This window comes from Camelus ferus, chromosome 16, assembly GCF_009834535.1.
Source record: "Camelus ferus isolate YT-003-E chromosome 16, BCGSAC_Cfer_1.0, whole genome shotgun sequence".
NCBI lineage: Eukaryota > Metazoa > Chordata > Mammalia > Artiodactyla > Camelidae > Camelus > Camelus ferus.
In genome coordinates, this window is record NC_045711.1 from 19,255,440 (window position 1) to 19,280,096 (window position 24,657).

The 24,657-nt window shown below is 55.9% G+C and overlaps 1 protein-coding gene across 7 annotated transcripts in view; it reads right to left on the minus strand.

Moving 5' to 3' along the window:
• The window catches only part of MPRIP (myosin phosphatase Rho interacting protein), a 108,792-nt gene that overhangs the window by 58,260 nt on the left and 25,875 nt on the right, over positions 1-24,657 (minus strand). For all 7 annotated transcript variants that reach the window (XM_032499050.1, XM_032499048.1, XM_032499045.1 and 4 more), the window contains exons 2-3: positions 23,256-23,333; positions 21,284-21,349 (exon numbers count right to left, since the gene is read on the minus strand). In XM_032499050.1, coding sequence (XP_032354941.1) covers positions 21,284-21,349; positions 23,256-23,333 — 144 coding nt within the window. The remainder of the gene's footprint in view (positions 1-21,283; positions 21,350-23,255; positions 23,334-24,657) is intronic.

The following is a 24,657-nucleotide window of genomic DNA, read 5'->3' on the forward strand; positions in this document are numbered from 1 at the left end:
GATCTTTAACCACAAGGTTCCAGAGCTTAAAGCAAATGTTCTCAACTGCTGAATAAAAGGGTCACCTGGAAAGGTTTCTGAATAGAGGCTCCATGCGGGAGATGGAGACATGCATGTCCTGGGCTGGGCTGGGGCCGAACCAGAATTGTTCAGAAGTCCCCTCTAATGTCCAGCCAGGGTGCAGAATGACCGCTGAGAAGGGAGGCCCAGCCCTGCCAGCTATCTGTCTGTCCCAGGCTGCCTTCCAGCTGCACTAAGTCACTGGCAGCTCCCGGCTGGGCCGCAGGGGACCTGATGAAAGCAGCGATCGAGGGCAGAGCAGACGGAACACAGCTGTTCAGAACTTGCTGGCAGCAGGGGGATGGGGGTGCGAGGGAGTGCCCAGGGAGTGGGCACTGCTGGAGGTGTGATGTGGTAAGACGCCCCGACACACAGGGCTGGGATCAGCACCCACAAAAGGCCCTGCCAGCCACGTTCAGAAAGAAAGTGAAACCTTGGGCAGCCTGAGGGGAAAGAGGGGAGAGGCGGCGGGCCTGTCTGCTCCAGTGACACTGTGAGACCCCTGGGAGACAGGAAAGGTGAGCACCACGCCAGGCAACCATACCACCTACGTGAGCCACTGCCACACTTGCACGAGACAGGGGGAAGCCCCTGCCCCAGGCAACGCCCTGAGCAACCAGAGCTCAGGGAGAGACTCCTGCCTTCACAGCCCCTGCCCTGAGTCGGGTGGCTCCTTCGGTTCCTGCTCAGTGGGAGCATCTGGCTGGAACATGGGAAGCCATCACAGCCAGCACAGTGACGCTGAACCACAGAGCACACAGGTGGCATGCACACACTCCTGTCAGCCATGTGGCTGAGCCCTGAAGCCTATCACAGCGCTTGGCTTAGCAGGACCCACACAAGCTGAAAGCCCAAAGGACTTCAAATAGGAGAAACTCTCAGATTCACTGCAAGAATCCAAACAATCCAGAGAGAAAGAAACTCGAACCTGGGCTCATGACTAATCAGGACTCACTGGACTCCCCAGCTGTCCAGGTTTTGGAACACAGGGAGAGCAGGGGGTAATGACCCTGTGCACCGAGCCCATCTGGATAAAGGCCACAGCCCTCCAGCCCTGCCCTTGGCCCACAGGGACACCAGATTCCAGAGAAACTCGGGTGCTCAGGCTCAAGGACAGAGGAAGCCTGCACTGTGGTCAGACCCGGGTGTCCACCTGCAACAACAGTGCCAGGCCCGGGGGCACCTGCTGGGCCCCGAGCTCCTGCCGTGCATTCCCAGAGGGAAACTGGCCTGGGAGACCCCGAAACCACTCTTGGGGCGGCCTCATGCTCAAATGCCACTGAGTCAGGAGCCACCTGAACAGGGCCCAGCCTGTCTGGGCTCCTCCCCACTCCTACCCAGGCCCCTGTCCTAGGCAGGCTTCTAGGCTCCTTCCTGAGGACCCTCGAGGTTTGTCTCTGGAAGGAGCTGGAGCCTCCTGGTACAAGGCCAGGACCCTGCTCTTCTCAGACCCAAGTGCTTCTCCTTGGATTCACAGAGAAACCCCCAAGCACCAGCACCCTCCCTCTCGGGGTAGAGCGCCTGCAGAAGGTCAAATCTGACCCCCCTGTTTAAACTTCCAAACAGCAGGGGCAGGAGGGGGGCAGAACCAAACGCCTGGAAGACATGAAGCCTCCCAAGTGGAGGGACTTCACGTCACGGCTCTCTTCAGCTCCCTCCCTGCTTCCAGAGGCTCCCCACCCCAGGAGTAGGGCTTGTGAGGACTGGGACCCTCTGCAAGCATCCTTGGCAGGCCCGCATCTGGGAGGCTCTCCCTTGTCTCTTTCCTACTGCAAATTCCCAACTGACTTCTCAGAAATCCGCACCTCCTGGGGACCGACACGGGAGTTTTAAGGTCCACCTTTATAAAGTGCCACTCCCCACACATTCTCCTGAGGTTGAGAAAGCAGACAGACTACTCAGCCGTGGAGACCCCGCAGTAGTTTTTGCGCACATCTGGGGTCCTCTCTTCCTGATGCTCCTTGACCCCAGTGAAGATCCAGCCTCTGAGAGAAACAGGGCCTGACCCCCACCCCGTATCTCCATGACTGGCCGGAGCACTGAGGCACAGGGGAGGGGCGGCTGCAGACCAGCACCAGTCCTGGGTGGGCCTGGCTGGGCCCCTAGCACGGAGCTCAGCAGGGGTGGGTAGGGGCAACACTGGGGAGAGTGGTCTCCTGAGTGTTTCTGGCACCACCCTCAGGAAGCCGCATCTCAGCTCTCCCTAGGGCACAGGCTTTCTCACTGCCACAGCCCCATCCAGTCCTCGGGGCGAGGATGCCCCTGCAAGCTGACCACAAAGGGACCCCAAACAAGCACAAGTCACTGGGAAAGAGCCTCAGTGGGGAAGTCAGGTTCCTCTGGCTCCTCTGGCTGCTGAGCGGACAGTCCCGAGCGCTGGAAGGGCTGGAGGAGACAGACGTCGGGAGGTGCTGCGCCTCCCGACCCAGGTGCCGGCTCTGCGGGTACGCGCAACTGCATCAAGTTGTGGTGGGTGCGCTTTTCTGTCATGTATGGTTTACTCCAATAATTAAAAGCCCCCTTTGGGGCGGAAGATGCCCTACACAAGGCTGGACTTATCCTTCTAGAGGTAAAAAACTGAAGTGTGTTGGAGATGCCTGCCCAGGTCACAGAGCATTCCCTTCCACTGCCGCGTGGCTCCCAGAAGAATGGACCCTAGGCTGAAAGCATCTCCCCTGATAGGACTTCAGACGGTCAGAAACAGCCTCTCCTGTGCCAAGGCCTCCAATGAACCATCACCTCCAATTAACAGACGGGCGGTCTGCCTAAGCCCATGCTGGGTGGGCCTTTTCTCTGCACCTCATTCCCAGAGGGCCAGAGCCGTCCTGACCCAGTAAGGGCAGCACGGGGGAGGGGTGTCTCCACTCAGTTTCAGACAGAGACGCAGGAGGCGGCTGGCCAGGAAGGGGCGAGAGGGCATCACCCAGCATCATCCAGGGCAGTTAACCCTGCACGGTGGACGGAGGTGGCTCTCCCTACCACCAGCAGGAAACAGAGCCCACCTCGTGGTGCTGAGTGAGCTCAGTGACCACTAGAGGATGAGCAGCAAGTCTGTTTCTAGGCTTCTGCAGAAGGCTTACATAACCCTCAAGTGGGAAACCATGACAGGAGAGCAAATACAGGAGGAAGCACCAGAACCCACAGCAGGAACTCAGGACTGCGCCACAGATGTGCTCAACAGCAGCAAGGCCCCTCTCAGCTCCACCATATGTCAACCACTCCCCAAAACAGTAAGAGCCCCCACAGAGCAAGCTTCTCAGGGAAGAAAGCCTTACTGAGTGGCCCAGAGTGGTGCCCCAGGGTGTCTCAGGGCAATCACAGAGCAGAGCGTCAGAACAGGGCTAGGGGAAGGTGGGAGGTGAGCTCGGAGGGCCGGCGCTTCCTGGAGTGAGTTGGCTAGCCCCGCACCTGCCTGCCCACCACGCCCCATGGGTGATCCCAGGAGAGAGACTTGGGAAGACGCGGCTGCAGGAAAACAATTGGGTCTCTGTCCCTGTGATCAAGGATGGGTACTTCACCAGCACCCAGGGGAGGGAGGTGACGGGGACAAAGGAAGGACAGAGAAACGGCTCCCACCCAGGCCTGCCTACAGCCTTGGGCTGTTTAGCCGGAAGGAAGGACAGAAGCACGGCCGCCCAGTGATGGGGACAGCTTGTGTGTCTTTCATGGTATATCCCGTCCACCCGGACTCGGCCGCCAGTCTCTAACAGGAAGAGAAACAAATTCTGGTAACCCACGTGGCTAAAGGCTCAGAGCTCGGACCCGCAGCTACATGCCGAGCAGGCAGGCGGCACGTCCATCACATGACCTGGGGATCAAGGGCCCGTGTCAGTCATTCCCACAGCCACGGGGCAGCCAGGCCTTGGGCAAGTGACCTAAGCGTCCAAGCCTCAGGTTTTCCCATCTGCAAAACGGCTTCATAAATGAGCCTCACTTAAGAGCAGCGTCCAGCACACAGCGGGTGCTGTAAAGGTATTTAGTAAACAAATAACACGTTCTTCATTATCATCCTAGCTTTGCTCATGAGAACCCACATTCAGACCAAAATCCCGGGGAGAGACCACCTCACAGCCGTAAGGACGAGCACAGTGAGGAAGGTGGACACAGGCATGTTGGGAGGACGTGGACAAGTCGGAAACTTCACGCACGATGGTCAGAATGTGAGATGGGGCTGTCACCGTGCAAAACAGTGTGAAGGGTCCTCAACAGGTCAGATGCAGCAACTCCACTCCCAGATGCACACCCAAGAAAACGGCGACACAGATGTCCACACAGACAGCCATCCGTGGGTGTCCACAGCCGCTCTGCTCACAACAGCCAACACGGACCCGGCCCGGGCAGCCCTAGCAGATGGACGGGCAACACAGTGCTGTCCTTCCAAATGACATCAGGGTCTTCAGCTTTAAGAAGGAACGAAATTCTGACACACGCCACACTACAAGGGTGAACCCTGAAGCCCTGATGCTGACCGAGAGAAGCAGACACAAAGGCCACAGATAGTCTGATTCCATTTACACAAAATACCCAGAAAAGCCAACCCACAGAGCAGAAAGTTGCCTGGGGCTGGGGGGCGTTGGAGGGAAATGGGGAATGACTGCCACAGGAATGGGGTTTCTCTCTGGGGAGCTGAAAATGTTCTAAAGTGACTGTGTTGATGGCTGCACAACTCTGTCAATATACTAAGAACCATTGAATTGTTCACATTAAAGCGTGAATTCTATGGTATGAGTTACATCTCAATAAAACTGTTACCAAAAAAAAATTTTTTTTTTGAAATTACACAACCAGGAAGTTTCTGGGCCTCACAGGTCTCATCCCTGGTTTTCTGGGCACAAAGGCCTCTTCTCCGATAACTGCGTGTGTGAGAACTTACAAGGACTCACGCAGGCTGTGCCAAAGAGAAAGTCAAAGGATTTTAGGTTTGCCACAGGGAGACTTTATATTAACAACCAAACCTGCCACCCTGATCTTAACTCTCCCATCCAACCTCACTGCTGTTCCCGGAGGCTTCAGCACACCACGCCCGGAGCAGGGCCCTGGACCGAGGTCCTCTCTGCAGGAGAGTAACCAGGGTTTCAGCCAAGACACGGCGGCTGGGAGGTGGGAGGGGTGGGACTCACACAGGCCCTCACACACTCCCCACCAGCTAAACCCACGTGGATGGGACGGCATCTCCTCCCACTTTCCCCACACCGACCACGTGACCCTGAGGCTCCTCCAGGCCCAAGTCACACCCTACCTGGGAGCCCCACCTGGCACCTGTGAGGGCTGCAGCATTTCCCTCCTCAGGTGTTCGTGTGTCTGCCCCCAGCAAAGCCTCGGGCTCTCTGAGAGCGAAGGGCAGGCCCCCAATTCCGAGCTCAACAGCAGACACAGGGCATCTCAGAGGTCACTGCAGGGACAACGGGTGAGCACACAGCAAGGACCTCCTTACCACAGCCATGCAGGCGGGTGGCTCAGCGGGTGTGTGTACTACGGAGAACTGGCCAGAGCAGCCTCCAAACACAAGGCACCAAACAGAGCATCACCTTCCAGAAGATGCCCTTGGAGCTGAGGCCCAGGCCTGGTGCTAGGTGTAACTGTCACAGACTTCAACTGGCACTGACTTCGCTCCCTCCACCTGACGCTCACTCTAGCACCAGCAGGGACAGGTCCTGGCCACGCGCCCCAGGGAGGAGGCTGCACCGGGTCCCAGCACTTTCCAAACGCACTCCTCACGAAGCCAGGCAATGGAGGCGTGAGGAGGCCCCGACTGAGGGGCTGGGAGGGCCGAGCAGGAGAGAGAGCTGCAGACCAAGGCCTAGGGCCCTGGTCTCACTTGAAGACACCGCCCACAGAGGGCCAGCTGCCCACGAGCCTCTGGGACAGGCTGCGCCCCCAGGAACATCCAGGGGTGGGTCTCCCTTCCCGCCTTCCGACAACCCCCAGCCTGCATGTCAGGACCGCCCCCACCCCCAGCACGACACACACGTTCTACCCACCTCCGCTCTGAAGTGAATTAACTCCTGGGGCTAGTTCTAGTCCCAGGACCTCTGTACGCGGGGTGAGCCGAGAGGCCCAGGAACCTACTGCGTGACCCGGACTGTCTCTGCAACGCCAGCCCTCAGCCAGGGTTGGCACCAGGGGTCCCAGGATGAGACCCCTCGCTCAAGTGTGAATGTATACCACATGCTAGCCCCACAGCTACTAGAGTCGTAAAACGTTCTTCCCCTTTACGGAAGCATCAAATGATAGTCGTTTGCAGAAACACCCCGCCTCACGTCCTACGAGACGTCCTGTTGCTAAAGAGGACAAAGAGCTTTGCTCCCAGATTTGATTATTGCAGCGTGGAACACAACAGGGGCATCAGATGCTGGGGGACTGTGCACACAGGGCCGCTGTCTGAGGCAGGGTGTGAGGAAACTCATGCTGTTTTCCTGCAGACAACTAGGCTTCCACCTTTTTCGATAGTCTTTTCACTCCCGTGCTTCCTGAGGTAGCAGGTAAGAGGAGGGCACCGCGGGGGACCTTCTCAGGAAGGGATCAGCACCAGCGCTCGCAGCCTTGGGAAATCACCTGCGAGATGGAGCCGCGGCCACGGGGGACAGGGCTCCAACAGCCAGAGAGCCCTGCTCTTCAGCAAAGACAGACCTATTAGGTTGGGGCATGAACCTCAACTCTCCCCACGTGACGAGAGAAGGCCAGACAGAGGGATCAAAGCACAAGGTGAGCCGGTGAAGCTCCCTGGGCCTCCAGTTAGGCCACTTACTAAACACAGAGGCCAGGACTTCGGGAACAGCAGAGCCACTGGATACCGCAGGCGCCTGGCTTCCCCGAGTCCAAGGAACGTATGGCCTGAGCGTCCCGGCAGCCACGTGGCCGGCTGGACAGGGCAGGGTCACAGTGACAGGATCTTGTGAATGGGGAGCTGCTTGGACCACAGAAGGAGCGAGTGAGGCCTCCTAAGCTCTACGCTTGGCTAATTCTTTTACTCTCGACTTCCACGAAAGCGCATCTGACCCCAGCCACGAAGTGGAAGTGACTTGGTCCACAGCTGCCTAGCGTACCAGGCCTTCTGACTCTCAGTCCATATTCACTCCACTCCACCGCCCTGCCTCAGGGAGGTAAGAACTCCAGGCTGGAGGGGCAGATGGAACACCTGTGGGTAGAAGAGGTGCGCGACGGCCTCATGGAAAGAACAGGGTACTGCAGGCTGGCCGCACCGGGGGTTGGGCACGTGTGGGTCTTCTACCCTGCAGGTGTCCTTCCAGGCATGTGTCATGGACACGGGCTGCTTAAAGTATGAACTTTAGGGGCAGGCACAGTGCAGACACAGTGGTTCCAAAGGGGAAACAAACGAGGGTGAGCCATGGGAGGGCCCCAGGTTGACTGGTCAGCGCAGGAAGGGGAATGGAGTCCAACTCTTCTTCCAGTGGTGAGCCCAGAGCAGGGCCACGGGACAGCATCTCCATGCTGCCCAGCAGGTCCAAGCCTTAGTGAAGCCTCTCATGGAGGCCCAAAGCCAGAGCTCTCTGGGGCAGGTGCCTGTTAGCTGGGCTGGGAACGCAGAGGACTGGGCAGGAGATGCGGCACCAGCAGGCACAACCCCAGCCACGGAGGTGCGCACGCCTAGCACACTGGGTGCTCAGCCCCGTCTCTTCGACGCCTCAGGACCCTGAGGAGGACACTGTCCCCACTGCAGAAAAGAATTCCAAAAATGAGGAAAATACACACACGATTGGATCACTGTTGTCAATGCTACTGTCAAAATAATTCTGAAGTTTCTCTTCTTTTGGAAAATACCTATTTTTAAAAATCTGGATGTATTATTACAAAGCGTTCAACTCTGTTCTTAACCTGGACCTGACAGGGAGGGGCTCCTTCAGGGAAGCTCAACTCGGCAGGAGGTCTCCCTCCCCTCCCCCCAGGGCCTGAGATGAGCTCCCCAGTGGAGCAGGAAGGTAGCAGGGAAGACAGGAAACACAGCTCCACTGAGTTCTTGTGTGAAGTCATCCCAAAAGGTGCCACTACTTTCCCCATTCCACAGATAAGAAAACTCAGATTTAGCAAAGTTGCAGAAAGTGGTCACAGTTGGATGGTAGAGCTGGAATTCAAACCCACACACACCAATCCACGTACTTTTTCACAAACTGCTTGAGGACAGACCAATTCAGTTTAGTTTTACTTCGGCTGGTTCCACAGGGGAAAAAGCCCAGGTTGGAACAACCTGTGAGCCGGGCCTGCTGGGTTGGCACACTGTGCTCTCCAGGGCCGGACACACCGAGGCATTCCAAGGGATGGTGACGTGCTCCTGCAACCTGGATCTCAAGGTAGAGACACTCTCGACTGGAGCATCTGGGCTGGAGGGCAGCAAGTGTCCAGGTTAACTTGCTGTCAGCCCACCCCTGGGTCCATCTGGGCAGCTCTGGGGCCAGAGCGACTGCAGTGCAGAGGTGGGGCCCGGCTGGAGTCACAAAGGGCCACGTCATGGCCAGAATGTTTGCATCCCCCTTGGAAGTCCTGCTTTGAAACCCCACTGAAGTGGGGTGACAGGAGGAGGTGGGGGCGTGGGAGGTGACCATGACTCAGCGAGGCCACGAGGGTGGGGGACTTTTGAGTGGGATTAGTGGTCTTCTAGAGGTCACAGGGAACCTGAGTAATCGCTGCTCTCCACGGTGAGGACACACGAAGGAATCAGCCTGCACCAGAGCCTGACCCCTCAGCCACCCTGGCCTGGGACCTCTGGCCTCCAGAACGCTGAGAAATACACCGCACTGTTTGTGGCCACTCAGCCTCTGGTACCTGTGAGAGCAGTCTGGATGGAGCTGGTCAGCCTCCAAGAGTCGGCCCAGCCCAGCACCCCAAGAGGGATGCCCAGAAGGGGACACGTTCACTCCACCCTCTGCCACTGCGCACGCGGCAGGCAGGCAGCAGAGATGTGATGCCTGGAAGGACTTCTCCTGTGGGAACAGCTCTGAGCAAGTAACCCAAAAAGGGCCTCTCATCATTTAAACCCCAAAAAGTTCACATCAGAAAGTTTTTCTGAATAGTCAGTTTATCTTTTCATCTTTGTGCTTTCCTGTTTTTACAAAATGTGTGCAACGAGTAGGCTGCTTTTTACATTTATAGTAGCGAACAGTTTCGGAGCATTTGCTCTCTTGTATGTGGCCACTCCCCTTGGTTTCAAGATCCAATCCGGTCCTTACATCTACATTTTTAGTACACATTTGCTTCACTTTAAGAAATCAGAAAAGGAAAATTCAAAGTTACAAGAAAAGGAAATGCAGGGAGAACTTTGGATGCTTAGACAGGACTCGCTGCTCTCAGGACTCCCCTGCAGCAACCAGTGAAGGCGCCATACTGGGCAGGGGCTCGGACAGAGGGGACTCAGAGGAAGAGGGGGAAGGGGGGGGGACGTGGGGGGAAGGGGGGAAAGTGGGGGAAAAGGAGGGAAGTGGGGGAGGGCAGGGGCTGAGAAGCAAATGGCTTTCAGCTGGCTCCAAGTTTGCAAGGCTTGTGCCTTTGACACGGCGGCTATTTTTGGGTTTCCGAGTAGGGGGAAGGAATTCTTCTCACCGCCTCCTTGCCTGGCAGCCCCTTTGCCCTAGCTCCCCCCTCCCCTCCCGGCTCCACAGCCCCTAGGATGAAGGAAGCCCCCCCTTGAGTCTTTCCTCCCCCTGCCCCCACTTACCACCCCCCATGCTCTTAAGCCCACTGGGAGGCCTCACCCATTTGCTTGTCTTTTTATACGGAGCTGGGAAAATGTGGAAATAAATGAAGTCTCAATTAGGCCAGCATCCAAGGTTTGGGGGTGGGGCGGGGGAGGGGTCTGAGGCTTCATCCCAGTCCAGGAATGCCTGAGAAAGCTCCAGGATCCTCAGGCAGCCTCCAAGGGTGGAGGCTTCCCACAGACTCCTTTTCGGTCTGCACTGACCAGGCAGCCAGGGGCCTAGGGGCCTGGGAGCCCGGTTCATTCCCACATCAAGACTCACTGCAGGCAGCCCACTGCAGGAGGGCTGCCTCCCTTCCACCCCGCGCACAGGAGAGGGGGGCTCCTCGCCCTGGTCCCCCTCTCTCCTCCTCCCTGGTGCCCTTCCCAGAGCAGGGGCAGGACCCTCAGACACAGGCGCGGTGGCAGCCCTCCAGACCCAACAAAGGCACTGTTCCCTCTAACTGTGGAAACAGCACTTCTTATTTATTCCGTTCTGAGTCCGGAAAGAGTGTCGAGAAGCAGGTTTTATTTCTTCCCCGAGTGGAGGGTGGGGGAGAGGCGGACTCTGTTGGGAGGAGACTGGGCGGGAAGAAGCTCACAGATATTTTTAGAGACATGGGAATTCGACAAGCAGGGACCTTCAGGGGCCAGAAACATGTTCTGTTTCAATCCCAATTCTGAAAGGCCGGTGGGTGGCAGAGTCAGGGGCTGGAGCAGAGCGCGGCGGGAGCAGCATCAGACTCCAGGGAAAAGAAGAAACTGAGCTGAGAGCTGGGACCTCTGAGGCCACTTCTCACTGCTGCTGTCTCGGCCATCTCTGCATTCACGGAAGCTGGCAAATGTCACGACTGCACAGCAGCTCCCAGGGGCCCGGTGTGATGGTGCCGACCCCCAGCAGGGCCACCTCAGCTCTCAGCAGTGTGGGAGGTGGTGAGGGCACAGAGGTGAGACGCCAGTCGCCCCTCCCTCTGCTGCTGGTTCTGGCTTGACTGGGGAAGAATGAGGTGGGCTCTTCAGTTCTCTCTGGGCTTCCAATGACTCAGGCCACCTCAGTTCTTTGAGACCACAAGTACGACCCTGAAAATCACTCCTTTAGCCCCATCTCCCACCACCGTCTCTGGGCTTTGACCAGTCCCATCCCTCCACCTTGGATTACTCCTAATTTGCTCTCTCCCCGGGAGTCCCAGGGTTGCCAGGCTGGCCCCTGCTGCAAGCAGGGTGTGTGCAGCTCTCTGCACTGCACCCCGGCCGGCTGACCCTACTCTTCCTAACTAGAGACTAGGAAGTCCTGGAGGGCAGGATCCTTGCTCACCTTTTCTTCCAGCCCGCACAGGACACGCAGCAAGCGAGCAATGAGTGAGTGAATGAAATCAACCTCTCCTGCCTTCCAAAGGTTCCAAGGAGAGTCATCAGGAAAACACATGGTATTGGGAGAAGGGAACCACGATGGTGCGCGTGGCACTGGGATAAGGCCAGGCCTGGGCCCCAGGTCTCCCGGATGGTCTTTCTCAAGGTAGCCAGAGAGTCGGTTACAGAACCTGCCTGGTCTGTGACAACAAGGGTCTTATTGTTGGTGCAAGCAGGTGACTGGGCCCCTTATTCACCAGAGGGAGATTAGACAGACTGTTTCCCTCTACTCTTCTGGAACAGCAGTCATCATTAACCCCTGGGTTTCCAACCAGAGAATTTGGGATTTCAACTATCTATGAAAGTCTCTCTTCCTCATAAAAGGTGCAGAAGCAAATTACAGATGGAGGAGAACACCTCCCCCTCAGCAGGCAGGCATATGTCCACTCCAGACATGCCACACACACCCCGCCAGGCGCACACAAAGAGCTACACAGACCCAGGGCAACAACGTGGCCCACATAGGACAAAGCAAGGAGAGAACAGCAGCCTAGAAATAGAGGAGTGGGGAAGGCAGGAGGGATGTGCCCACAGTGAAACCTGCACACACTCTGCAAATCGAGTCCTGAACTGCCCGGGGGGGGGGGGGGGGGGCGCGGGCCTACAGTCACACATGGCCAAAATCACACAGCAGCATGTTCAAGTTGCTGATAAAACCCTAATAAAAATGAGAATTTTTTTCAACAGTATAAACTCCCAAAGACAGAAAAAAAAAAAAAAAAAGCTGGAGAGGAGATGTAGGATTAAAACCAGCAGCAGATGTGGGATATTAAACAAATTTTGGAACATAGGAAGTGGCTGTGCATGCACGGAGACTGACCAAGTAAAGCAGAGAGGGCTTCCAGAGGGAAACCAGGAGGAGCTGACACGGTCCCGGAACACCAGCAAGCTCAGGACCTAGAGGCCCAGGCATCTCTGACTAAGGAGGCAAGGCCCGGAACAGGAGGACTGGTCAGCAACCTGCTCAAGGATCAGTCAGCCCCTGGGGGCCGGGCCCCCGCCAGCAGCGACCAGCAGGCGATCTCTGAAAAGGTCTGGATTCAGGGCAGGGGGCAGTGCATGGCGTGGAAAACTCCATGGAAGTCTGCATCCTTGACGCTGAGGTCTCCCCGGTGCCAAGTCCTGCTGCTGCCTCCCGAGACTGGAGCTGAGAGGACCGGACCTGGGGAAGGCAGCCAGCCCCAGAGGAAGACCTCCTGAAGTGGGCGTTCTCCACAGGCTGAGGTGAGCAGCCCTCCGTCTGGGGGCTCGCCAGGTCCCCGCCTGACTGTCCTTCTGAGGGGAGGCCGACCAGTCGCCCCCACACAAACCCTGCACACACAGTCTTTCTCTTACATACAACATACAGCCCAGAGTCACCACTCGTCTGAGAAAGCCCAAGACCAAAACAGGCAGAAAGGAAACTGAGAGCAAAGCAGGTCAGGCCAGACAGAGAACAGACTTTCAAAGTAACTGAAATTAGGAGAGAGCACATTGCATCCAAGAAACATGAATAAGGTGTTATGAAAAAGGGGTACAGAGGAAATAAAAATTGAGCCCTAAGAAACTAAAAATACGATGGCTGACATAAGAACCAGAATAAAAACAAGAAAACAGAATAGCTGGAATCAGAAACAGAGGGGTTTAAGGCAAGGTTAACTAAATCTCAGGCATGACACAGCAATGTAAAAAGACAACAAAATTTGAGAGTGTCTGAAAGAACCAATAGGAACTCTAAACATGCAGACCAGGGGAAATGGGGCAAAGGAAACCACCAGATTTAAAACCACAACAACACTTTCTGGACCAGAAGGACAGAGCTTTCCTCACTGGGAGGCCACAGGCTTTGGGCTCAGTGAAAGGTGAAAGGTCCACACCAGCCAACACGTATCTTGGTGAAACTTTAGAACTCAAGGGACAATGAGAAGCTCCTAAAAAGTTTTCAGAGAGAAAACCCCATTTATTTCCAAAGGATCAGGAACCGGACCCCCTGCACATGAACCTCTCCACAGCAAAAGAAGAAGTTAAAGACAAAGAACAGCACCTTCAAAATTCCAAGTGCAAATGACTTCCAGCCTGACCTACAGCCAGTCCTGCCACCAACAGAGAGTGAACAGGAAAGGCGCTTTCAGACACGCGAGGTCTCAAGACCTTTTTCTGCCTTGAGCCTTTCTCCAAGGCTTCACCAAATGGAGAATAAGCCAAATAAGAAGAGCTCGACCTAAGGAACTCAGAAGCAGGAGGAGGAGCTCCCCGACGGAGAGCTAAGCAGCAGGCCTGGAGAGGGGCCAGTCCAAGTGGGAACAAGAGGACAGACGTCTCCACGAGGGACGTTACCGTGAAAAGAAAGAATCACTGACCTGGGGACCTGCCCACACTCGGAGGAGCTTTACAGTTCTGTCAGGAAGCTTAGAGTTCAGGAAGGTTAGTTAAACATGAATCAAACAAGTGAAGGGCGAGGGCAATTATTAACTGCAAGAGAAACAACGTGAGAGGAGACGGAATCACGGCGTGCCCCACGGCTTGAGTGTGTACATTTTTCACAGGGTCGTAATAATTCAAACCCGGCTGACGTCAGCCTCACACTTACCGGTGCTGGCAGGACGGAGGGGGATGAGGGGGTGGGAGAGCACAGGCGCCTGCACACATACGAGGTGGGGGGGACACACAAAATCAACAGATAACACCTTCCCAAACCTCAGGAAACAGCTGTATAAACGCGCTGTTTACAAACACAGAGGTGAGTACCAAAATCTTCCAGCTACAAGAACAGTAAACGGCCTCCTGTGGAAACAGATGGCAGGGTCAGGAGGACCGGAAGGCTGGTGCGCTCTAGCGTACTACAAGTGTCGTGCTTACATTTTTAACTTTTTAAACTACATACATGTAATATATATATGCCTTTAAAATGGTTTCATGTACATCAGGGCAGAGAGATCCCAGGGGAAATATGAGCTACAAGAAAGAAGGATGAAGGACCCTTCAAAACACTGCCCACTGTCACTGACAAGCCTAGACAGACCTCCCACCGTCCCAGAGACTGACCCTCAGGATCTTCAGAGGGAAGTCGAGAGCGGTCTGTGAAGGAACAGGCACACAGGCTGGCCAGCCCTTCAGAAGAAGCCAGCATGTGGCACAGGGAGGTGGCCTTCCTTCAGACCCGCCACCCGCTGTCTCTGAGGTCCCACCAGTACAGTCATGCCCTGGCTTCAAGAAGCCCTCCCCCTAGAAAGGGCAGCCCCTCCCTTCCCTGCCGAAGACACAGTCTTCTGAAAAGTGCTGTGGGGGCGGGCGGGCAGGAGAGGCAAAGGCACTAACATACATGAACGCCCTCAGCGGACTGACGCATGGATGCTTAGTGCTGCCCACGTCCCTGCGAAGTCCAAAGTAAAGGCTAGGCCAGGCAGGGAGTGCTGGGCATGCGACGGGGGTCCTGAGTGGGCGGAGCGAGGACCCCGAGAAGACAGTGCCCTACGGACTCTGCAGCCTGGCGTCCGGCGGCCTGGCCCCGCGGGGGCGCGTGTGCGAGCAGTGCGGGCGCACTTGTGACACACTAGTCCCAGGCACTGGGCTTTGTTTCTTCAGCCCCAAATGCTGTCTGTCGCTAACTCACATAAAATGACTCTTTTTTGACAGTTCTCTCCCTGCTGTCACTTAATTAGATTCCTAACCAATCATTCCAAGCTGCTCACTTTCCTAACCCCCCAGTCACTCCTCTCTCTGCAGGACAGCCAGAGCCCCAGGCCACGATCCCAGACCTCAGCCTACAGGCCATTGTCACGGCTGCCCAGAGAAGTCGGCCCACAGCTCAGGAGGCCTCCCGCAAGGGTGCCGGTCACAGCCCATCCCCAGCCACTCTCCTAGCACAGAGTGAGGGCCACCGACTCAACAGAACTGCTGCTCCCACCACCCCGTCACTGAGAGCTGTGCACGCGCAGAGCAGAACGGCACCCAGGTGGATGGCAGGATGAAAAACCATCTTCGGGGGCGTTCATGAGTCTCCCTGCTCAGCAGCTGCAGGCACAGCAGGGACACAGAGAAGAGCGTGGCTTCTCAGGGGCTCCCGGGCCCTCAACACAGGTGGGCCTCGCTGCCGAGACTCAGCACACACGTAACTGGGAAGGAAGAGAAGCACGCTGGGCGACCCAGGGTCCCCAGATCCTCTCAGTCTGGTCTGAAAGTCAAAGAGCGACGGTCCTCAGGGGGAGGCCTTCTTAAAATGTTTCCCACTGAGACTCAAGTGCCAGAGTAAGGAGGACGCAGACCAGCTCCCGCTGCATCAGCCAACACCTGCCGAGCCTCTCCCACACCTGGGCACATTACTTAAGGCCCCATCTATGCAGGCAAATACCAGGCTCTGGCCCACTGCCCTGCAGAGGTAGACCCATGTGGAAATGCGTCCTGGGGGCGAAGGACCGAGGAAGGCAGTCATGTCCAACTTGGACCCCTCAGAGGGGGCTGTGTCTGCTCTTGTGACTGGGTCAGGATTACCTCAGTGCCACCCCCCACCCCCCCCAGCAGGTATGTGCTCCCTTCTACCTGACCCACTCAGTCCTGCGTGTCCTTCTCCAGCTCCTCTCCCCCACAAGGCCTGGGCCGCCAGGCGACAGTCTAACCCTGACAGCACAGAACACCTGCACCGCCCCAGACTCAGGCTCCACGTGGAAACAGCTAGCCCTTCCCTCGTCTCCCCGCCCCCAACTCCCCAAAGGCCACCACAGGCCACAGATCAGGACCAGACCACCAAGAACCGGACTGCCTGCCCACACCTACTGGTGCAGCCCCTCCTTCACTGGCCTCCCCACCCGTAAATGGACATCTGGGCCAGGTCACCTCTGGAAACCCCTCTGCCATGACCCCAGGGCCCGCTTGTTGCTTCTTCCCACACAGCCTGATGATCAGCTTCTGGTATCTTCCATCCCCCCAGCTGCTGCATAGTGAGAAATGTCACCTGGGCCAGCATGCAGAGTTGTAAATGACAACAAAAAGCAACCAGAGGCAGATGCTGCATTTTCCACTAGATACTAGGCCCGAATGTCTTAACAAGCCTGTATCCCGAAGCTCCTCCTCAACTTAAGTTAAAAGGCAGGGCAGCGGGGTGGGGGGATGACTTGAGGTTCAGCCACCAGTCTCCAGGGAACATCAGTACTGAAGGTCCCAGAGAGACACAGGGGTGCTTCATTCTAATGGCAAAGCCTCCTGCATCACAGTGAGAGATCGAGTTACACTTGTGAGCTTCACCACTGACCCCGGACCTCCAGACAACAGGGCACTGCTGTCAGCTGGGAGGAGTTCCTGGTCCCACCTGGGTTCATCTCTTCCCTTCCTGATCACTCACTGTGACATTTCCACGTAACGTGAAGTTGACCAAAGATGCCATGGCAAACCAGCCTGCAGGAAGCCCAGAGGTGGAGCACCGGGCCCTCTGCGCCCACCCTCACACTGTCACCCACTCCCGCCCCAAGAAACTGCACACTGCGGAAGCCCTCGCGTCCAGCAAGCATACTTACAGGACGCCTTTTACCTTCACACACTTAAGAGTCACTAAGGAACTAACGGTTACAGCATCCCTCCCGGCAAGGTGAGCCTGACTTGCAGCCGTCATGACGAGGTAAGACAGCAAGAGGGATTCGTCTAAGGCCCCCAAGCCCAGGTGGGGGTGAAACACGGCGACACTCTGGAATCACCTTCTGAACAGCCTGGCTGGCGCAGGACTCCTAAACGCTCCCAGCTGGGCCACCTGACGCCCAGCGGCCCTTCCTGCCTCCCAGCTGCATTCCACCCTTCTTCACAAACATCAGCCCCTGCAAAGGCCTGAGTTTATCCAGAAAATGGATGTTCATGCGTCAGCCATCTTTGGCAAAGCACTTAACACTTCCACAGATGTGGTTTGTTTTTTGAAAAATAAGTAGTGGGTGGTTTGGGGACTCAGAGAAGTCTTCTGGGAGGAAAGAGGGGGCCTGGGTCCCCATCCTGCTTGTCGGGGGCTGGGAGCCATGAGCTCGGCTCGGCGCTCTGTGTGCCCTTCAGCCTGGCCGATGCCTGCCGTGCCCATTTCAGAGAAGAGGAAACTGGGGCCTGGAGGGATGGTGACACCACTCCACTTGTGAGTGACAAAACTGGGCTGTGTGGACCACCCCAACCCTGAAGAGCTTGCACACAGTGGTCTGGCGTCGGTATTTAACCTTCACGTGGATCCCAACAGGCTGTGAGCTCCACCGCGAGGGGGGCCCCTCTCTCAGCCACTTGTCCTTTTCTGAGTGTCGCTACAGACACAACGGCCACCGTGTTACCAACAAACAACACACAAGCAAAGGGGGGAAAGCCAGAGCTTAAAGCAGGGGTTCTCAAGTGTTTGTGTTTCTTAAAATCACAGGGGGTGGTTATTTAAAGCATGGATACCTGAACCTGGCCCTCAGGCAGCCGTTCTGCCAGGGTGTGACAGGGAACAGAGGAAAGGGCTCGGCCTCGGAGGAACCAGAGCAACTCAGAGACAGCAGGGCCCAGCCGAGTCCCCCCGGGCCCCGGGCTCCCCTGCAGCCCAAATTCACTGAGAATGCAGTGCGCAAAGATCCTGGGCTCAAAGCAACCTCCAGAACTGTCCTTCTGGAAGGAAACTGTAAAGGAGCCAGAACCCTAACTGTTAACACTCGGCATCCTCTGAAGGGCTGTACACGAGAGCAGACACCAGGGTAACTTCTCGTCCTATGAGAATGACAAAGCCACAGCTCCTCTCCAACATGGCGCTGCTCTAGAGCTGGGAGTGTCCCCCCATTAAGTGCAGGGGTGTGAACCGCACTGGAGTCCCTCCGGGGCAGACTGGCCCCAGGAAAGGCAAGGAGCTCTGGCCTGTCCCGACTTTCAAGGGCTCTCAGGGCAGAGGAGGAGAGAAGCCCCACATACCTGCTGTGGCTTCCATAAAGGAGAAACCCAGGGTCAGTCTGTTTCAGGGGAGACAGAGTTCAACAGCAGTAGATCCTTTAGAACTTTTTAAAAAAGGAGATTCTGACACGTGCTCCAACTTGGATGAACCTTGAGGACACTGTGCTAAGGGAAATAATTCAAACACAGAAGGGCAAACACCATATGACCCCACATGTATGAGGTCCCTCGAATGGTCAAATCCAGAGATGGCAAGTAAAAGGGTGGGCACTGGGGCTGGGGCACGGGAAGATACAGGGAGGGAGTGTCTCATGGGGACAGAGTCTCAGTTTGGGAAGATGAAACAGTTCTGGAGACAGATGGTGATGACCGTTGCACAGTGTGAAAGTGCTTAATGCCACTGAGCTGTACTCTTAAACTGGTTAAAATGGTAAATTTTGTTGCATAAAATTTTACCAGAATTTAAAATCAAACAAACAAAAACATCCTTAGACCATGTTTCTGCCTGGCTTCCAGGAGGAAAAAGGAAGACAACATGAAGGCACGAGACATGGCTGTCCACAGCCCGGTGGGCACAGTCCCCCAGGCCCTGAGCCTCACAGCCCAGCAGACTCCACCCGACACCCAAGGCCCTGCCTCCCCTCGGGACAGGGCGCTCCTCCGGGAAAGCCTTCTAGTGACCCTCAGACTCTGATGACACCAGCACCCTAGCTTGACATCAGTCCCCAAAAGCTCGAGAAGTGGCAGCATCTGGTATAAGAACAGGCAGAGCACAGAGGGGGAGAAGTAAAAGCAGAAGGAAGAGGCAGCAGGTAGGGTTCCTAGACTCCTCACTGCGTCCACTCCTGAAAAACTAGCAGCCCAGCCACATGGCTCAGGCTCCCACTTGTCTGTGAGGCTGCCCTGAGCCCACTCACCTCGGCCTGCATTTGTAAATTTTTTTTTCCTTTTTTGGGCAATTTGCCTCTCCTCCTCAGCCACCAGTTACAGGGTATGTGGGTGTATCGAGAAAGAAATTTCCCAAAAAAGGAAAACGATTCCCAAAGGTTAGTCCCAACTCAGAGCTGCCTGGAAGAGAGGCAACAACAGTCAGCCGCTGGAGCCAGACCGGCCGAGGCCCCAGATCGACCAGAAGTCCCCAAGGAGAAGGGCCTCCCTGGGATGGCAGCCCTCCCCTCCTCTTCCCCTCTTGCCCGCCACCATGCCCTCCTGGTCCCTACTCTGCTCCCCGGATCCCTCCAGGGGGCATTCTCCCTTCTGCTGAGGAACCACTCAGAGCCACGAAACACACCCAACCCTCTCCCAGGAGCACCCAGGCCCTACCTCCTCCTCAAGCTGAAACAGAATTCCTGCAGCTATGCTTTACAAAGTTGATTATTTCAACTCAACAAATATTTACCAGGTCTGTGCCACCCAAACCTCAGGTCAGGCAATGCAGAGGTATGGAGAATTACCAGGGGGACCAACAACGAAAAAAAGGTCACAGCTTAGTTGGTAAGATAACATTTAAACAAATGAAAACAAATAGTAATATTGTATAAAAGTCCAAGTAACAATTTAAAACAGGTTGTGACTAAGTGTTAAGCCCCCCCCCACGCAACCATAAAATGTTACAATTTATTACATGTGGAGATTAGCTGGGGAGGGAAGCAGTATGCGGGGGAGGAGAGGGTGGCAGGAGTGGAGGGTCAGCAGAGGCTACAGGGCCGCTCAGACTGCTGCTCTTGGAGACCAGCTCTGAGACAGGCCTTCATACAGGCTGGTAGCCTGAGCAAGCCACACCCCATAGTCCTGCCAGCCCTGTGTCTGCCTGATGTCCACGGACAGCCCATCGAAACCCCTCCCCACCAGGAACAAGTCCATGGCACCACCATGCCAGCCAGCAGGCTAACCCTGCCCCATCACCCTCTTCACTCCCGGGAAATCTGACGGGTGGGTCCTTCCAAACCTTTCAGGAACCAGGACGACAGCAAGTCGAACATGTTTTAATGTTTTTAAAAAGTATAAATAAGCCACTGGCCAGGGTTTCTGAGGCTCAGCACCGGGGACACTTGAGGCTGGGTCACGCTCTGGTGTGGGGGCCACCCTCTGCCTCACACCACGTTGAGCAGCAGCCCTAGCCTCCACCCACTCGGGGCCAACGGCACCCCTGCAGCCCCTGCACAGCCATGAGAGTCAAAGATGACTCCAGACACTGCCAGGCAGCCCTGGGGCACAAGGTCCCCAGGTGAGGACCAAAGCTCTACTTCTAGGTACTCAAGGAGAAAACTTTCAGCATGGTTGGAACCCAGTTCACACACAAGCCTGCACTAACAGTCTCTGCTCCAGGTGTGAGGACCCTGCTGGCCAGGTAGGGGTGGGAGTTTGGGTTTCAGGAAAGCTGCCTCCGGGCTGGAGGCTCCAGGACCATGCTCAGTGGGGGCACTTACAGCCTAGTCACGTATCAGCCGTAAAAACCTGAAAATCCAAGTTTCCTAACAGTCTACAAGGTCCTCTGCTCACACGTCCAGAACCCCGCTCTCACCCCTGCAGCAAGGCAATGCACTCTGAAAGGGGTGGGGGTTACCCTATTTTGCATGGTGTGATTAGCTGTGCTAGGACAGTCCTGATTTAAAATGCTGCCCACACACGCACTCACACACTCCAGTGGAACAATAAAAAGTGCTCAAATCTTCCACCTTCAACCCTTTATGAAGCTTGGAATTCGGTCATACTTTAGTTAGGAGAGACCAATCTCCTTTAGAGAAAAAGTCAGGAGACAAAAAGGGGCAGAAAAAGAAAAGCCAGAGCCAGAACATTCCACCTGGTTGGTAAACACTCATCCAGCCCAAGAAGCAAAGCAGGTGGGTGGCAGGACAGGAAGGAGCCTTTACACCCTGGCTGAGCAACCAGGAGAACACCACCCCTCGGCCAGCAGGCCTCCAAGCACCGAGCAGAGAGGGGCCCTGGGCGCAGGTGCGGACCAGCATTAGCTCCGCTGGCCTCCACCTGTCCAGGGCTCCCCCAACCCCCACAGGCCCACAGCCACCCCCACTTCTGTCCAGCCGGGGTGCTCCGGCTGAGCCCGACTCCCATCCCCCTTGAACAGAAGTGGCTTCCTCCCTCACCACAGACTCTCACCCACAACCGATGAAGGTGCCTCTGGGTATAAGGGCATTGCAACCAGCTGCCACCCTTTCTCCGAAACTTTGAGCAGGAGCACATGGGCTGCCTCTGCCATGGGAAGGGGCCTGGCAGAGGCTGGAGCTGGGGCAGAACACTCACCATCTCATCCAGCGCGTAGCGCAGGAGGCCATGCTCGTAGAGGATGAAGAACCGGCGCTGCCATTTCTGCAAGGGAACACAGAGGGGTTGGGAGTCCAGTCGTCTCCCTAGGCCGCCCCCTCTGACTGCCTGCACCTGGGGGACGCTGGCCGCAGCAACCATGCCTGAGTGGATAGCAGGAAAAGCAGGCCCCGGGGTGGGAGAACAGTGACTCGTTAGCCAGGACTGGGACAGAGGAAGGCCCAAACCACCCAGTGTTTCCAATTATTGAGAGTTAAGACACCTGGTCTATTTTAATTTGCAAGCTCCTCAGGGGCAAAGACAACGTCCTGGTCACCCTTCTGTACCCTCCACGTCCCCAGCACCGAGCTTACTGTGTGAGACGTGTCAATACTTTGGTGAATCACCTGACCTGACATGGGACAACCTGAGAGTGCCAGGCAAGGACGCCCCACTCCTGACACAATCTGGAGAGATGCTATAAAAGGGCAGTGCCGATGGTCCGGAGGGAGCATGAGGAAGGGGAAAGCCCGCGGCCCTGGGACTTACTCAGGAGCAAACCACTAAAAACCAAAACTGAGGAGAAGCATGACCGATGGGAACGACTTGGAGTCCGGGGAGAGCTGACCAACTCTACCCTCCACCCAAAGGCCAGGCCACTGGAGGTCAATGGTGGCAATGGTACTGACAGTGGGATAAAAAGGACCTTCCGCTTTGTGGGGGGTTAGACGTGTCGAGGACGTGAGACTGCTGGTCCCTGAATCCCAAAGATCATCGCGAAGACCTATTTTCATGCATTTCAAAATGCCCAAAGACATTCATACTTTTACTGGCAATAAGGCCACAAGAACAAACTGAAATATTGTATCTCTTCGCTCTGGGCCAGAACTGTACAGTTTCTAATAATGATTTTTCTCAGAAGCTGGAAATGGCAATTCTGTGTGACCTAAATATAAAACAGGAACAAGGGCTGCTCCCTGGTCACTGCAGGCTCTGGAGCACAGCTGCCCCGGCTGCCCTCATGCCTGGACAGCAGGGACAGCAGGGACAGGACACTCACACGGCCTCACAGAGAGGACCTGCAGAAGCCTGGTTCCGCACTGGGTGTCCAGGGAGAGGCCACCCTGGACTCTTCCTGAGAAATATTTCCAAGGCTCCTATTTGTTGTTTTTAAAATCAAAACCCATTCCAGAAGGAAGCCCAAAACCCCCAAACACAAAGCAAGTTCCATGGGGTACCACAGGCTCCACCCCAAAGTGTAGCATTCAGGCTGGGGGCAGCAGAGGCCAAGAGGCAGGGCAGAGGCTCTTGGGGAGCAGGGGTGGGAGGGAGCAGAGCAGGAGCAGTTTACAGGGTACAGGCAGCATCATGTGGAGGAGAGAATGTGGAAAAAGAAAGAGTATTTTAACTGGAACCAAATCCAAAGGGGCTCTCTGGCAGGAGAACAAGCCGCTGATGCAGGACGATGCTGGTCTGACCATCTCACTGCTCTGGCTAAGACCTGGCTGAGCAGCAGTCTGTGTCCAGCAGGACCCGCCCAGGGCTGGGTGCCCAGGAGAGACGGGGCAGAGGTGGCATCGGCCATCCAGGCCCGCCTCCCTTAACTGGTGCTCATCTTCCGGGGCGCCCCAGGCTGGGGGCGGGGGGGTGGGGGCTGCAGGAAGCAGGGCCTCGGCACTGGAGGACCTGAGAGCCTAATCAGCACGGGGCAAACGTGTGCTGAACTGCCACCTTTTGGCCTTCTCCATTTCACCGTCCCACAGAACAGGTGGCACCCTGTGGGCACCCCACTTTGAAGGGAGAGCCAGGCCTGTCTCACTGAGGTTTTTCCCAGGGGACCTACGAGTTCACCAAGTAGGGGCTCCCAGAATTCACTGTTCACTCCCCTTCTCCCACCTCCACTCTGTCACCTGCCCTAAGGTGGGCCCTCTCTGGGCCGCCCTACCCCCAGAATGCACTCTGAAGCCCTTACCCGGGATCGATGCACTGGGTTGTCGAAGTCGGTCCCATCAGGAGCCAGGAGCAGCCAACCGCCATAGATGGGTTTCGCCTGGAGGAGAAAAAGGAGGGCAGGTTATCAGTGGCCTTGGAGCAGAGACAGAACAGGTTCCACGGTCAAGTTAATGACAAGCTCACAAGCGCTTGCTGGAGACAGAAGTCACCCCTGCTGAGCACACACCACGCGTCTCATTCCCCAGCCCCAGCCACGCCTCCAAGGACACTTGGGAGCAAGAGGCTCATGCAGGTCTGCAGCATCTGGTGTAGAAAGGGGAACGCAAAGCCCAGCGGGAGTCTGGAAACTGGAGAATACAGGAACTCCTAAGAAGCAGATGCCTCCCTCCCTCAAGGTCCTGATCAGGCTACCAAGCCTGGGAAAAGACGGCATTTTCTTCAGTAACCATGAGAGGGCCGTCACATGCAGGTACGAGCTGTATCCCGAGAACAACACAGTCACAGGCCCTCATCCCGAGGGGACAGGACGGGCCTGGGAGCAGAGACGCTGCCCCGGGGACCACAACTAGCACCAGCCGGAGAATCACCAACTTGCTGGCTGTACAGCCCTGGGCCGAAAACCCTTCGGTTTCCGTCTTCCATTTGAAAGGTGAGAGAGACGACAACTGTGTCCACACCTCGCAAAACTCACGTGAGGACTGACAAGATGTGTACAAGTAAAACAAACATAGCACAGGAATATGAAACAGTGCAGTCACTGGGGAAAACAGTCTAGTTCCTTAAAAGGCTAAACCCAGAACTCCACTCCTTGGTATGTACAAACCCAAGAAAACCGAGAGCTGGTGTTCGGGTGAAAACTGGGCCATGAACATTCATGGCAGCACTATTCACAGTCACCAAAAGTGCAAATAACTCTAATGTCCACCAGCAGATGAATGGACAACTAAAGTGGGCTATCCATACAACACAATATGACCCAGTACAAAGGCACCAAGCACTGACTCGCCACAACCCCAGAGACTTGACACTCCAGGAGAGAAGACGGATGCAAAGACCACACGCTGCCATGACTCCACGCACACGGAAGGTCCGGAGTAAGGAAATCTCTGGAAACAGAACACAGGTGAGTGGTTGCAGGGTGTGGAGGGAGCAGCAAAGAGAGGCGACTGCTAACAGGTACAGGGCTTCTTTTGGGGGTGATGAAAATGTTCTGGAATCAGACAGTGGAGTTGGTTGCATGAACCTGTGACTATGCTGAAAACTACTAAACTGTACACTTTAAAAGGGTGAACTTTATGACACTTGAATTATCTCAGGAAAACTGTATAAGGAAAAAAAACCCTGAGCACAGTGTCTGGCCTCTGAGTGCTTAATAAATGTGAGCTGCTATCATACTTTTTACATCCAAAGAGTAACCCCTG